Source organism: Vigna unguiculata, chromosome 10 (genome assembly GCF_004118075.2).
Source record: "Vigna unguiculata cultivar IT97K-499-35 chromosome 10, ASM411807v1, whole genome shotgun sequence".
Taxonomy (NCBI): Eukaryota; Viridiplantae; Streptophyta; class Magnoliopsida; order Fabales; family Fabaceae; genus Vigna; species Vigna unguiculata.
Window position 1 is genome coordinate 1,374,890 of NC_040288.1, and position 14,706 is coordinate 1,389,595.

General features: G+C 29.0%; 1 protein-coding gene across 1 annotated transcript; it reads left to right on the forward strand.

Moving 5' to 3' along the window:
- The first annotated feature begins 10,157 nt into the window (after nucleotides 1-10,157).
- Nucleotides 10,158-13,368, forward strand: LOC114166571 (patatin-2-Kuras 1-like). Its single transcript, XM_028051320.1, has 7 exons — nucleotides 10,158-10,464; nucleotides 10,687-10,871; nucleotides 11,125-11,278; nucleotides 11,357-11,503; nucleotides 12,032-12,280; nucleotides 12,829-12,998; nucleotides 13,118-13,368. The coding sequence occupies exons 1-7, from the start codon at nucleotides 10,177-10,179 to the stop codon at nucleotides 13,248-13,250; spliced, it is 1,326 nt and encodes a 441-aa protein (XP_027907121.1). The 5' UTR covers nucleotides 10,158-10,176; the 3' UTR covers nucleotides 13,251-13,368.
- The last annotated feature ends 1,338 nt before the right edge of the window (nucleotides 13,369-14,706 follow it).

Below are 14,706 nucleotides of genomic sequence, written 5' to 3' on the forward strand. Positions count from 1 at the left end.
TTAAGAAGTTCTTTATTTATTTTTTTAGCTTTTGAAAACACAAACACTCACATAAATCACATTCTCAATTAAGATGAAAATGTGCATGAGAATTTATCACTTCAATGATCTATAATTACATAATATATGAAGATTGATTTTTTTTTAGCCAAATATATATGTTTATATATATTGAAACACTTAGGTGCTTCAACCTGCATACAAAAGGGTATGTACAATGTTTATTTTACATTGGGTGTGTGATAAACCTATAGATTTACATAAAAAATCTTTCTCTAATCCTTTTACACATGAAGATTGATAATTATATGTATGTTTTATTTTGTATGAGTTGAGATAATTCAATTATTTTCTTTTACATATTTTTTTTTTATAAAAAGAAATATAAAAATCTCACATTGACTACGGTGTAAGTCATTTATAAACTAAAATTATTAGTATTTAATATAATCTTTATTATTAATAAAATTATATAATTGATTTGTTAATTATGGTCTAATTGGTGTCTAACATTAAGTATTAAGGTTTTAATTACTTAATATTATAAAATGATGTCTAACTTAGTCCATACAATGAATAATTATTTTTTGTCTCTAAATTTAATTATATTTAATAATTTTGTTACCATGATAGTATTATAAGCTTAATCCTTTTTGTAAAATACAAGTTTGATATTTATAAAATTAATTAATTATAAATTCTCAATAATTTCCAGTAACTTTTATTCCTAAAAAGCTAGATTTTTAATCTCCAAAATCTTCTATTATGAACCTCAATAAAAGAGTTATGTCAATATTCAACCACAATAGCTTGGGAGTTAACAAAATCATGTTGGATTTGTAATATCCACCACTAATTAATTATATTTTGTCTTAGATTCTTCAAAATTCTCTATTTTGAGCAGTTTTATCAACAAAAGACATTATTTCAATACTCAACAAAAATAGTTTCACTGATAACATATTTTTATATTAGAAAAATCAAATATATCAAATAAGTATAATTATGTTGTTACAATTCATACACAAAGTAATATAAAAAAAAATGGAGTAACATAACTTTTACCTTGCATATGTGTATTCAAATAAAACATTATTCTTTATTTTTTTTATATTTCAGAATTATAATTTGTATCAATCATCCTAAAATTTTGGTGACATTTGTTTAATCCTTGGATAAAAATAATATGTATCAATGAAAAAATAACAGTCAAATATCTCATAATTAAAGTTGTCAATTTGGCTCAATTCATATGACTTTGTTCGTCCTAACCCATGTGGGCTGTGTTCAAGAACGCCCAAGAGTCAAAAAGCTCTCCATTAAACAAATTCACACAACAAAAAAGCTCACAAAAGCCTTATGGACGAGGATCAGTCATGGACTTTCTTTTTAAACATGAAAAATATATTATTATTTTTAAATATATTATGAAACTTTCGATTTAGGTCGACCTATCTCGACCTTCATCCAAATCACCCAGGATTGACCTTCAACTTTGGCAAACCTATCTCCTCCTTCGGCCTAGACCGACCCGTCTCAAACTTCAGCACGAATTGGCCCGTCTTGATCGTTGATCTAGGACAGTTCATTTCAACCGTCGGCCTGGGTCAACTCGTCTCGACCGTTGGCTCGGGCCAACCTGTCTTGGTTGTCGGCTCAAGGCAGACTGTCTCGAGTGTCGACCTATACTTGCCCATCTCGACCATTAATTCAAACCGACTAGTCACGACCGTTGGCTCGAGCCTACCCGTCTTTGCCTTTCGCATGCACCAACCTTTCTCGATCTTAGGCACGACTAGTCTCGACTTTCAACCCAGGTCAACCCGTCTCAACCTTACCTCAGTCTGGCCCGTTTCGGCTATCGGCATGGGCCAACCCATCTCGAACTTCAACATGGGCAAACCTGTTACAGTCCTCGGCTTGTACTGACCCGTCTTGAATGTTGATACGTCCCGAGATGGTTTAGCTTGATCTTTGACTTAGACTTAAAATTATTTTTAACAATTAGTTAAAATATTTTAGTGGGGTCAAACCTACCTTTACTTTGGTCCTAACTAAGTTAAGAGGGGATTTTGAGGTTGAAGCTTTTTTTTTTTTGTCCCCTTGTTTGGAAGCCCCTAAAATGAGGCTTAATGAAGGGTGAGCAAGAACTGGTATATGGATCATTGCCAAATTAACACCTTTATCCATAATTACCTTAACCTAGGGTAAAGAGTGATTGAATGTCATAGAATAATTTGTGGTGGTAAAGTCTCCACACATAGTCTTCCATTATTGTACATGAGGACGACTGTATAATTGAATGAGCAACCGTATGCAGAGATAGGAATGAAAAAAGGGGAAGATGATGGTAGGTCGAAAATATTAATAATACATAAGGTACCTTATATTATTAATAATATTATTTTATATAAAATTATGTATACAATTTAATGCGCAGTTAAAAATGTTATAAGAAAATTTGTTTACATTTCCTTTGAATTGAAAACAATAATATTAAATTATGTAGAGATCAAATTCCAAAAAAATAGCATGATTCATAAAAATATTTTTATAAAATAAAAGAGATGAGATCGCACCTTCAACAAAAGACAATTATAGACTTCTTATTGTTGTATATAATATTAAATGAATCTATCTTTTTATTCGCAATTTACTTAATTTCTAAATATAAAATAACTTTTAACTTTTCTTATTTGATTCTCAATAATAAATCATTTTAAGGATGTGAATTAAAGAAAGATTGAATTAATCTTAAAAGAAATTTAGAAATAAATATTTTAATATTAGTTGGCATGTTTAAGATGTGCTAGTTTTAGACCAACACAGTATTCAAATTTACGAGCTACCGATATTTAAATTTGTATCATATAAGTGTTTGATATTTTAATAATATTTATCAATAAAATATCTAAACTATAAAATAATAATAATTTTTTATTTTTATTTTAGTAATATTTAATTTATATAATTTTAATTTAAATATATTCAATAATGATCATATATTTATTATATTTTTTCAAAAAAGTTGTATATTTTTTAACATACATATAAAATTTATCATATTATATTATTTTCAGAATAAAGCATATTAGATATATATTGTATTGATATATTTATCATATTTTTGTTCATCATATGTCCCTATCGAAACAACAATAAAATATCAAATGGCTATGATCGTAATGGTGCCACTCTTTAAACATGCGACCTAACTAATTGTACCACTATTAATTCCATGTTGCATCCACACTTTTACCTAACTCCTTCATCAGATATAAATATAAATTTTAATTTATTATTTTAGGAAATTTTTCATTGATTTCTTTTGGAAGATTTTTCTAAAAAGTTTAGTATAATTAAAATTAGAACTGAGAAATATTTATCGCATATAATAATTTATAATTTAACAATGATATAAAATCTACCGCAATTTTAACGGAGCTGATTTGTGAGGAGCCATGTTAATATATCAACCAACCTAAAATAGTAGGTTGTATTAAGCTTACAAAACTTCAACTGTAGATGATAAATCGGTGAATTTGTATAACATTTTTATTCATTATACATTATCTATTGCATTCAATATTTAAATTTAGGCATGTGGATACTTGTTTCAAGTAGAGGAGACAAATAAATTCATAATAGAATTAAAAAAAAAGTTAAATATATTTTTGGTCCCTTAATTTTCAGTGAATTTTGGAATTAGTCCATTTCAAAACTTTGGACCAATTTAGTCATTCATCTTTCAAAATACATGGATTTAGTCGTTTTAATTAAATTTTATTTAGTTTATTTGACATTTTAAGCACGTTTCATGATAGTATTTGACTTAACATTAAAACGAAAATGTGTAAACAATATAAACAACTCAAATACAATCCTGAAATACGTACGAAACATTAAATAAACCTTCCAAAATTTGATTAAAAGGACTAAATCCACGTATTTCGAAAGATGAATGACACCAATTTAGTCATTCATCTTTCAAAATACGTGGATTTAATCCTTTTAATCAAATTTTGTTTAGTTTATTTGACATTTTAAGCACGTTTCATAATAGTATTTGACTTAACATTAAAACGAAAATGTGTAAACAATATAAACAACTCAAATACAATCCTGAAATGCGTACGAAACATTAAATAAACCTTCCAAAATTTGATTAAAAGGACTAAATCCACGTATTTTGAAAGATGAATGACTAAATTGTTTCAAAGTTTCAAAATGAAATAATTTCAAAATTCACTGAAAGTTAGAGGACCAAAAACATATTTAACCCTTAATACTAGTATGTGATTATGTAGACTCGTTGGGCAAGCTTGTTAAGTGATTGTCGAAATTGAGTTTGATAGAGAGTCAGGAGAGGCTTGCTTGTTGAGCGACAGTCAAATTCGAGTGTCGCAGAGTTAAAAGATGAGGCCTTGTTGGGAGTGTCTTCTATCACAGGGCAAATAAATCTGTATTTTTGTTTCAATGTTTAGTTTGTTGATCGAGACTATTTGTCATTGATTCTCTAGAAGAACTTTCTGAGCTAGTAATTGGTCTTACTAAGCAAAACTTGTCAGTTTCATGGTAAATTTTGGTGATCTTTAAATGAGAGAATCTTGTGGGAAAGCGGATTCATTGCATATAGAGTGGGTTTATAAGCAGGAATGAGACATGATGGAATAGAAATTGTGTATGATTTAATTTTATGATTTGGGAGTCTTGGCTTCTAAAGAAAAAGTGCAAGTCCTCACTAGTTTAATGTTATGCATTGATTAGAGATATGTGTTGGTCAGAAATTATTAAGTGATAAGAGTTGGGTTGAATAAAATTCAAAAGGAATCCTAACGGTTATTCAGGCTTTTTTGGCTGTGAAATTTTTTATAGGTAGTACATATGAATATATTATTGGAAACTACATATATTTTTCTTAGTATTTAAAATGTTTTATGTGTAAAGATTATGAGAGTTATATTGATTATAGAGATATTGATGTGTGTAGCTTATATATGATTATGCTCTTTTGGATCAAATTTTTTCTTCTCCATTTATTGTTCTTTAATCTTTTAGAAAGAGATGAAAAATGTATGGAATTTACTTTCTCAGTTCATCTTTCTGGTTTAAGCGGCAAATTTTGAGACTTAGCACCAACTTCATAATTTCCTTCATTTTACCGCTAAAACAACAAAAAATGTATTAAATTCCATTTTTTATATTTTCTCATCACCACATCCTGTAATAATATAAAATTAGGGCATTCATAATTATTTTAACAATAATTCAATGCAAGATAAGTGTCAAAATGATATACAATTTAGCTAATAATATACACTTATCATAGTGTATAAAATAAATTGCAAGAAAAAAAAATCGTAAGTGAGTCATTCTATTAACTCGTGATGGGTCGGACCAGGTTGTAAAATTTCTAGTTTACCAAAAGGTGAATTGGGTTGAGCTGACTCTTTTTCAGCTCAATCCGTATTGAGTCAATCTATGTGAGTTAAGTTGGCTTATTTTGACACTCCTAATGAACTGGTTAAGATGAATTAAAAAAAATTGTCAAAAAGAATAAATAATTCAATGTATAAGTGAAAAAGGTACGATGGTGTGGTCCTAATTTATCTTTATAGAAAAGTAAGAGGAAAGATTTGTACGTTTTCATTCAAAGACAACGTACTCACAATACTCAAATTTAGGCATGTGGTGGATATTAAAACTTGTTTCAAAGGAGACACATAAATTCATAATAAAATTAAAAAAGAAAAACATTCTAACTCACTACTTAAAATAGAGGAAGGAGTAACCAGAAGGGTTGGAATCAAAGTTGAGAAAGATCAAAATTCAGGGAGAGAACACAAATAAAGGTCAAGAATGATATTACCAATCAATATAACACTTCAAGGAAGAAAAATAACAACACTAAGATTGTAAATACATTAAATTGTAGTTTATTTAGTTTTGTTAAAGAATATGACAACAGTAAATAAATCTACTTTATTTAGTTCTGTCAAAGAATTTGACAACGTTAAATTTGTGATTTGATGGGAGGATAATTCATATTTATTTCAAAATTTTAAAATTCTTTATAATAAAATATTTGTTTGGATAATGTAATTAAAAAGAAATTTAAATTTAAAAAAAATTAAAAGTAATTTAAATGAATAAAATAGAAGAATTTCAAATATATTAAAAATATAAAAAAAATGAAATTGTATTACTTTTCACTTCGCACTTGAGCTGAGTGAGCTTAGGCTGAAAGCTTAGTGAGTCAACTAAGGTTGAAAACTCAGTCTAGTCAATTAGCTCGGACTGAAATTAGAATAGATTTAGACCGGACCAAAGTTCAATAAGAATTGGTACGAGTCGAAGGTTGAGACATGTCAACACGAGCCAAAGGTCGAGTCAAGTTGGCGCAAGCAAAGGGTCGAGATGAGTCAATATGGCTAAAGGTTGAGTCGACTTAGTCTAGCCGAGTCAGTTAAGGTTAAAGGTTGAGTCAGCATGAGTCGAAGATCGAGTAGGCGCAGGCCAAAGGTCGAGCTGACCTTGACTGAATGTCAAACCAAGTCGGTCTGAGTTGGAGGATAAGTTGAGTCGGTCCTAGTTGAAGGTCGAGTTGAATTAGACTTGGACTGAAAATCGAGTTGAATCAGATCTAGACGAAGATCAAACTAACTCAAACTAGAGTCGAAAGTCGAACCAAATCGAACTGGAGTCAAGGATCGGATGGAACCGAGCCAGAGATCGAAGGTTGAGCGGATTCGGACTCGACCAACGTTAATTTAGATATAATTTTTTTACTTAAAAAATTTACTTCAAAATTATTCATTATTCAAATTTATTTTATGTAACAATTAATAAAATACCATCAAGAATATATTAGTAATTGATGGGGAAAACAACAACAAACAATATACCAGAGAATGCAGCGGATATAATTTCTCCTAACTTGCAAGAATCTATGAGGAGCAATAATCAAGGAGCAGCAATAATAAATCACCAAAAGCACAAATAAAGGCACCAAGATTTTTAACGTGGAAAACCCCTCAAATCAAGAGTAAAAATCACGAGTCGTCCAGACCAAAGAAATAGCTTCACTATGATCAACAAGAGTACAAAAGAGTCTCAACCAATAGCACAAATTAGTGCCAACACCCAACCAAATAACAAAGCAACAAAGCTTTCAAATAGAGAAGAACAAGAGAGGAAAACCTCTACAAATCACTGCTGCAGTGCGAAATTAATATCTCCCAACTCAGACCTCGTATCAAAGATCCGACCGGTCAGAATGAAGAGCAATGAGTTCCGAACCTGCTGTAAAAATTTCAGCCCGATCCAACGGTGAACGAATCTGCAGCGCCGAATTTACTGCGACAGCTCTATGAAAAACGTGAACAGAATTTTCCCTCTACCTCTCCCTCTATGTGTTAGGGCTTCTCCCTCTATGTGTTAGGGCTTTCAGTGTATTCTGACTCTATTGTTCTGCCTCTCTCTTTATTTTATAGCCTCCTCTCCACTAGGTTTAGGGATGGCAACGGGGCGGGGCGGGCACGGGTTTCGCTATCCCATACCCATCCCCGTAAAAGAAATTCATCCCCATTCCCATACCCAAACCCAACGGGTATTAAACTTTTGACCCATCCCCATCCCCACCGGGTAACGGGTATAATCTCGTACCCACACCCATACCCATTTTCTTACTACTTCAATATTAATTTTAATTAATTTTTATAAAATAATAAAATTTTTATGATAAAGGAAACATAATATTATCAAATATTCAATATTAGAATGATGATTGTTTCTTCCATATCAAATACTTTAAAATAAATTATAATTGTTTACATTTTATATAATAATACCAAATAAAATTTCATTAGAACTAAAACAATTATTAAATTTGCAAATATTAATGAAACATAATTGATAAAATTTAAAAATATTTTTTTAAAAATATAAAAGAAAAACAAATATTCAAATTAAAATATATTTTAAATGTTTGTTTACTTCAATCTTTTAAATTCTAATAAATCTTTTTTTTATACACTAATAAAAGTTATAATACATCATTTGATCAAAATGATACAAAGAACATAATTGATATTTTAAATGTTTGTTTACTTCAATCTTTTAAATTCTAATAAATATCTTTTTTATACACTAATAAAAGTTATAATACATCATTTGATCAAAATGATACAAAGAACAAATAATAATCATAATAAAAGTTTAAAATAAATTATAATTGTTTACATTTTAGATTATAATACCAAATAAAGTTTCATGAGAACCAACACATTTATTAAATTTACAAACATTAATGAAACCTAGTTGATAATATTTAAAAATATTTTTTTAAAAGTATAAGCAAAAAACAAATATTCAAATTAAAATATATTTTAAATGTTTGTTTATTTCAATCTTTTAAATTCTAATGAATATCTTTTTTATATACTAATAAAATTTATAATACATCATTTGATCAAAATGATACAAAGAACAAATAATAATCATAATAAAAGTTTAAAATAAATTATAATTATTTACATTTTAGATTATAATACCATAAAAAATTTTATGAGAACCAACACATTTATTAAATTTGCAAACATTAATGAAACCTAGTTGATGAAATTTAAAAATACTTTTAAAAAAATATAAAAGGAAACAAATATTAAAATTAAAATATATTTTAAATGTTTGTTTACTTCAATATTTTAAATTCTAATGAATCTCTTTTTTATACACTAATAAAAGTTATAATACATTACTTAATCAAAATGATACAAAGAACAAATAATAATCATAATAATAAAATTTTAACATAGATCTTGTATCTTTTGAACTTCAATTATGTTGGATGGTGATAAAAAAATATTAATGACAATTACATTAAATTTTTATATTGTAGTAAATAAAAGTTATTTATATAATTATAGTGAAAAAATTACAGTATGATTGATAATGAGTTAAAAAAAATAATTAAATAAAATATATCGAAATAGTATTATACATAATGAAAATAAACAAGAAATAAAATATTAAAAAATTAAAAAATGTTTACAAACAATTTGAGAGACTATTGAAAGAAATCGCACAAAAGAAAACAAATGTATAATTAAGGGTATGATAAGCTGAAAAATATCTTAGAGATCTAAGAAAACTTTTCAAATATCAACATATATACTCGGTATTTTAGAAATAACAAAAAATGTTTTAGTGAAATAAAAAAGTTATTCAAATGAAACAAAAACTAATAATAAGAATAATAAGTAAATGATTTTTTTTTTATATTACCTAGTAAACGAAATGTTTGTGCTATTAAATACTTAAATTGAGAGTATTAAACATTTTCATGTGAAAGAAAAATATACATTAAATAAAAATATTAAAAAATAATAGAAATATTCAAATGTGAGACATAAAATTTTTCAATTACCATACATATTTTTGAACATAATTACATAAAGATTATGATAAGATGAAAAATATAATTGAAATGCAAAATTAGTTTAATGACAAACCAAATAATTAGAATAAATAAAAAATAATATATATATATATATATATATATATATGTGGTTATTTAATTAATTAGGAATATTTTAATAATTTAAACGGGGACGGGTAATATAGCGGGGATATGTACATCGCCATACCCATCCCCATACCCAATTGAAAAAGTCGGGGATTCCCCATACCCATACCCATACCCAGTCAATGCGGGGATTCCCCGTCAAAACGGGGACGGGTTCGGGCAATACCCACGGAGACGGGTTTATTTGCCATGGGCTTCTCAAATTTTGGGCCTTTTCTCCACATAGAAAGGGAGCCTAATACCCAACAGTAATTTATTGTATAATGTAATTATTGAATATAAATTTTTCACTGACATTTAACTAAAATTCACTCACTTTCCTTTCATCCAACAATTCAAAAGAACCTAACTTTCTCGTATTGTTTTTTGTCTTTTTCCATCTTTTTTCACTACTACATACCCTGTATTAAACAAAACATTAATATGTAGGTCAGATGGCAATAATGTTACCCTCAGTTTGATAGCAAAACATCGATCATGTCACCCCTCCCACCACCTACCCTCAAGCTGGACCAGGAGCTCTACCCTTTGCAGCACCATTTTCATGCGTAAAATAATTCAACAAGGTTTTTCTCAAACATAGTATATGCATGTATCCTCCAATTATATCTATAAATCCCCTTAACATTTCTGCAAAAAAACACACAACTCTCTCTCTCTCTCTGCTATACTCTATATTATACCTTGGGAAGCCATCAATGGCTTATTTCGTTCTGTTTGTTTTGCTGTTTGCTGGGCAAGTGATTGGTGGATTCAGTGCCCAAAAGCTCCCTCCACCCAACAATGGAAATTTGATAACTATTCTTGCCATTGATGGTGGTGGTATCAAGGCCATTATTCCAGCAACAATTCTTGATTACTTGGACAAGGCTCTTAAGGTTCATTCTTACGGTTAATTCTATGCATGTATCGAAATGGAATGAATGAATGAATAGTGTTTATGAGGTGTTGGAAGTAAAATTTCATACTACAAGCTAATTTAGAGGGTTAAGTTCAAAGTACATTTTTATAATATGGTATCAGAATAATAAGTTTGAGTTTATCATAATAAATTTGTAGAGTTGAGTTACCCTTTTAAGTTAAATTTGATTGAGTTGCAGGCTAAGGATCCAAATGCAGATTTAGCACATTACTTTGATGTCTTCGGAGGAACCAGCACTGGTGCAATCACAACAGCTATGTTAGCCACCCCAAGCCTTCATGATCCTACTCGTGCTGCCTTTACTCCTGCACAAATTGTAGAGTTCTACAAACAAAATGGCCCTCGTATATTCAACGCATCTAGGTATAATAATATTAATATTAGTGATGAAGTCTCAGATCAACTAGAGATAAAGCAATTTCATAATATATAAATGAAGTCTAAACCTCACCTTACAAACCGATTTTGTGGGTTGAATTAGACTTAAAACTCACTTCTAACATGTATCAGAATCAAGTTAAAGTCTATCCTATTAAACTTTTTTGGATATTTTGTTCCAGCTGTTAATTTAATTAGTTTGTCTTAATACGTTCTTGATGTGTCAAAAATAATGCAGACCTGGAAACGGTCCCCTGTTCGTTGGGGAGGGTTTACATGGCTCAACTCGTGAAGCGTTGAAGGAAACACGAGTTAGTCAAGCATTGACCGATGTTGTATTCCCAGCTTTCGATATCAAGAAACAAAAGCCATTTGTTTTCTCAAGCTACAAGGTTACCACCATATCCATATATTTCCTCATACATTAAAATCCAAACATGAATTAATGTAATAATGTTTTTGTGATGCAGCTTGAGAAGGTTCCATACTTAAATGCCTTGTTGTCGGATATATGCATATCCACTTCAACTGCACCCAGACAGTTACCACCTTACTTTTTTGAGAACGATGGTGTTGAGTTCAATCTAGTTGATGGTGGTGAAGCAGCTGTGAATCCGGTTTGTTAATTTAGTTATTGATTACAAATATGTTGCAAGTCCACATTTATGACGGATAATGTCGGTTTCTAGTATATAAATAGGTATAAAATTTACTTTACAAATAAATTTGGTAGAATTAAGTTATTTTTAAAGTTCACTTCTTAACATTAATCTGATATCAAAATTATTGGTTAGAGTTTATCATAATAAAATTTATTGTTTGTTAAGTCTATTGTTCCACGAGTCATCGGACTGCTTTCAGATCACCCATTAATATTGTTAAGAATCCAAGTGAGTCTAAGTCCCACATTGACTAGAAATGAAAAAGTAGAACATTATATAATAATAAAGACCCATAAACCTATTGCCTTAAAATTTTGAGTTGAAAGTCGTGTCAATGTCTTATGTGGTTAGGCTCAGGTTTCGGTACTCCTGAAATCTATGTTGAAATGACATGTAAGTTATGATTTATCATCCAAACATGCATATGCATATACTTTATGATATATGTATGAAGTTTAACAATGTTAAGTTTAATTTGAGCAGACACAAATAGCAGTGAGTGAAGTGCTACAGCAAAATAAAGATCCTGAAATTTTAGTGTTGTCTTTGGGGACCGGAGTATCAAAAATTGAGGAGATTTATGATGCTGAGGTGGCTGCCACATGGACAGAAGAGACATGGGCTGTTATTGATCCCACTTTTCAAAATCGTGGTTATACAGCCATCACTGAATACTATCTTGCTTCAATCTTCTCGGGCTTTCAATCTCAAAATAATTACCTTCGAGTTCAGGTATATATTTTTTCATTACAAGAAAATATTAAACTAATTTTTAGAAATTAACGACAATCAAATTATAATGTTATTAAAGTTTATTTATGAATAAGATTTTTCGTTCAAATGAATATAGAAATGAGATTCAAACCATATTCTCATTCTTATTTCCACTCAAGTAAAAATAGTATTACAATTTTGATAAAGACATTATATATATCTTGCTTTTATTTATATTAATAGAAATGTCATATATTTAATTTTCTTTTATTATTGTCAAATATTCAATTTTATTAAGTTCTACTCTTTCTTTTATATAATGGGACACAGTACTCTGTATATTAAACAAAAAGATTTTAATAAATTAATAAGGCAAGAAAGCTCTTTTTGAGTTGTTTTTCACCAAACTTTTCTTAGACATTTTTGTACGCATCATTTCTTCTTTCTCTCATAACTTATACATATGTAACAAATTTAACCTTAACTCACATTTTACTCCGATACTTTTTGTTCCATATTCATAAAATTTTGGATACTATGTTGATGAAAGATGGAATGAATGGCAGGAATACGACTTGAATCCTGATTTCAACGACCCTATTAATGTTACAAAAGCAAGCTTGGACGGTCTTGAAGAGAGTGGAAAACAACTGTTACAGAAAAAAGTTGTGACGTTTAATTTGGATACTTTTGATTTAGAAGAAGGTGTGGGAACATATGCAGAAGCTCTTGACAGGTGAAAAAAAAATGAACTAAATTATTAATTTACTTCAATTATGCTGTCTTTTTCGATTCAATTATATATATAAAATGGAATTCTATTTTTGAGGGGAATGGATTTATATTTTTGTGAAGGATTGCTGATATTTTGCATGGAGAAAGACAAAGTCGTCTTCTGAGAAGCAAATCCATGGAAAAAGGAAGAAGACCAATTCTTGAAACTCTTGCTCAAGCAAATTGGGCATTCCAAAAGAACTTACATATTTAATGTCAATGGAGGACCATGTTGTACTATCTATATAATAATAAACTAGAACCATGAATAGTGTACCTACCATTTTCCTATTTACAAATAAAAAGGTTCACTCTCTTCATGTTAGTTTTAAGAAGTTCTTTATTTATTTTTTCAGCTTTTGAAAACACAAACACTCACATAAATCACACTCTCAATTAAGATGAAAATGTGCATGATAATGATCACTTCAAAGATCCATCATTACATAATAATGGAGACTGATTATATATATATATATATATATATATATATATATATATATATATATATATAATTGAGACAATTCAATTCTCATATTTTATATATTGTTTTCACTGATAAGAAAAAAGAAGTTAAGTATGTTCTTAGTCGGTGAATTTTGACGTGAAATTGGAACTAGTCGCTATTCAAAAGTTTGATATATTTTAGTTCTCAAATTTTAAAAATGAATGGATATAGTTTTTTTAACTCAATTATGTTAAAAAAAAATTATGTTCCGAACATGTTTCGTGTTAGTATTAGAGTTGTTTATATCATTTGACACATAAAAAAATTAACGTAATTGGATTAAAATGACTATTTTTATTCATTTTTAAAATTTAGGAACCAAGATGTATCAAAGTTTCGAACATAGATGAATTACAATTTTGAATCAAAGTTCAAATACTAAAATCATACTAAAAAAGAATTGGAGATCTCATGTCACCTTAACGACTAACTTAATTGGTTATTGAAAAGTATATATATATATATATATATATATATATATATATATATATATATATATATATATCGGAAATTATACACTTGCATCGTAGTAAACCCCACATAGCCTTCCCTCTTAATAATATTATAGATAGGAAGCCATGTGACCATAAAGGGCAAGTTGAATTTTCAACTTGGTCCAATGTATGTCTATTTTGTAGGTACTTCTCCATTATATTGATTTTATGGTCATTTGGTTTTTCTGCATCAGTGGAAACTATTGTTTTATCTATGGCTATTAATATTTTTCAACAACTGTCAATTTTTTTGGTTTTTTGGTTTTTGTATTTGCTCCACTTTTGTCCTCTTCTTCATTTTCCACCACTACCTTATACTTTTCTTCTTTCACGTATTGTGTTGTACTAAAGGTTTGGAGATAACATGGAATATAAAGAGGAAAACGCAGTTGAATGTTTGATGGTAACAAGAATATAGAGTAAGTCATTTGTTTTTCATTAGCAAGTTGTGAATATTTTTTTCTCTTATGTTTTAAGCTTGGGACTTTAATTGGAGAGGTTCAACAAGACTTGGACAGTACGTAAAGCCTATTAATTTCTGACCAAATAGTTAAAGGGCTACCCCAATCTGTTAGGTCTAAGGTCAGCCCATGAGGTGTCCAAAACCATCTAAACCAACTCTAACACCCTCATTCTGCCAACTTTCAGAGAAAATTGTTCCTCTATTC

Bases quoted from the DNA above. Each gene is read 5' to 3' on its own strand.
- LOC114166571 (XM_028051320.1), top strand. From the start codon at position 10,177: ATGTATCCTCCAATTATATCTATAAATCCCCTTAACATTTCTGCAAAA. The intron at 11,504-12,031 runs GTTTGTTAATTT...TAATTTGAGCAG, and splicing joins GTGAAGCAGCTGTGAATCCG to ACACAAATAGCAGTGAGTGA. The intron at 12,281-12,828 runs GTATATATTTTT...AATGAATGGCAG, and splicing joins ATAATTACCTTCGAGTTCAG to GAATACGACTTGAATCCTGA.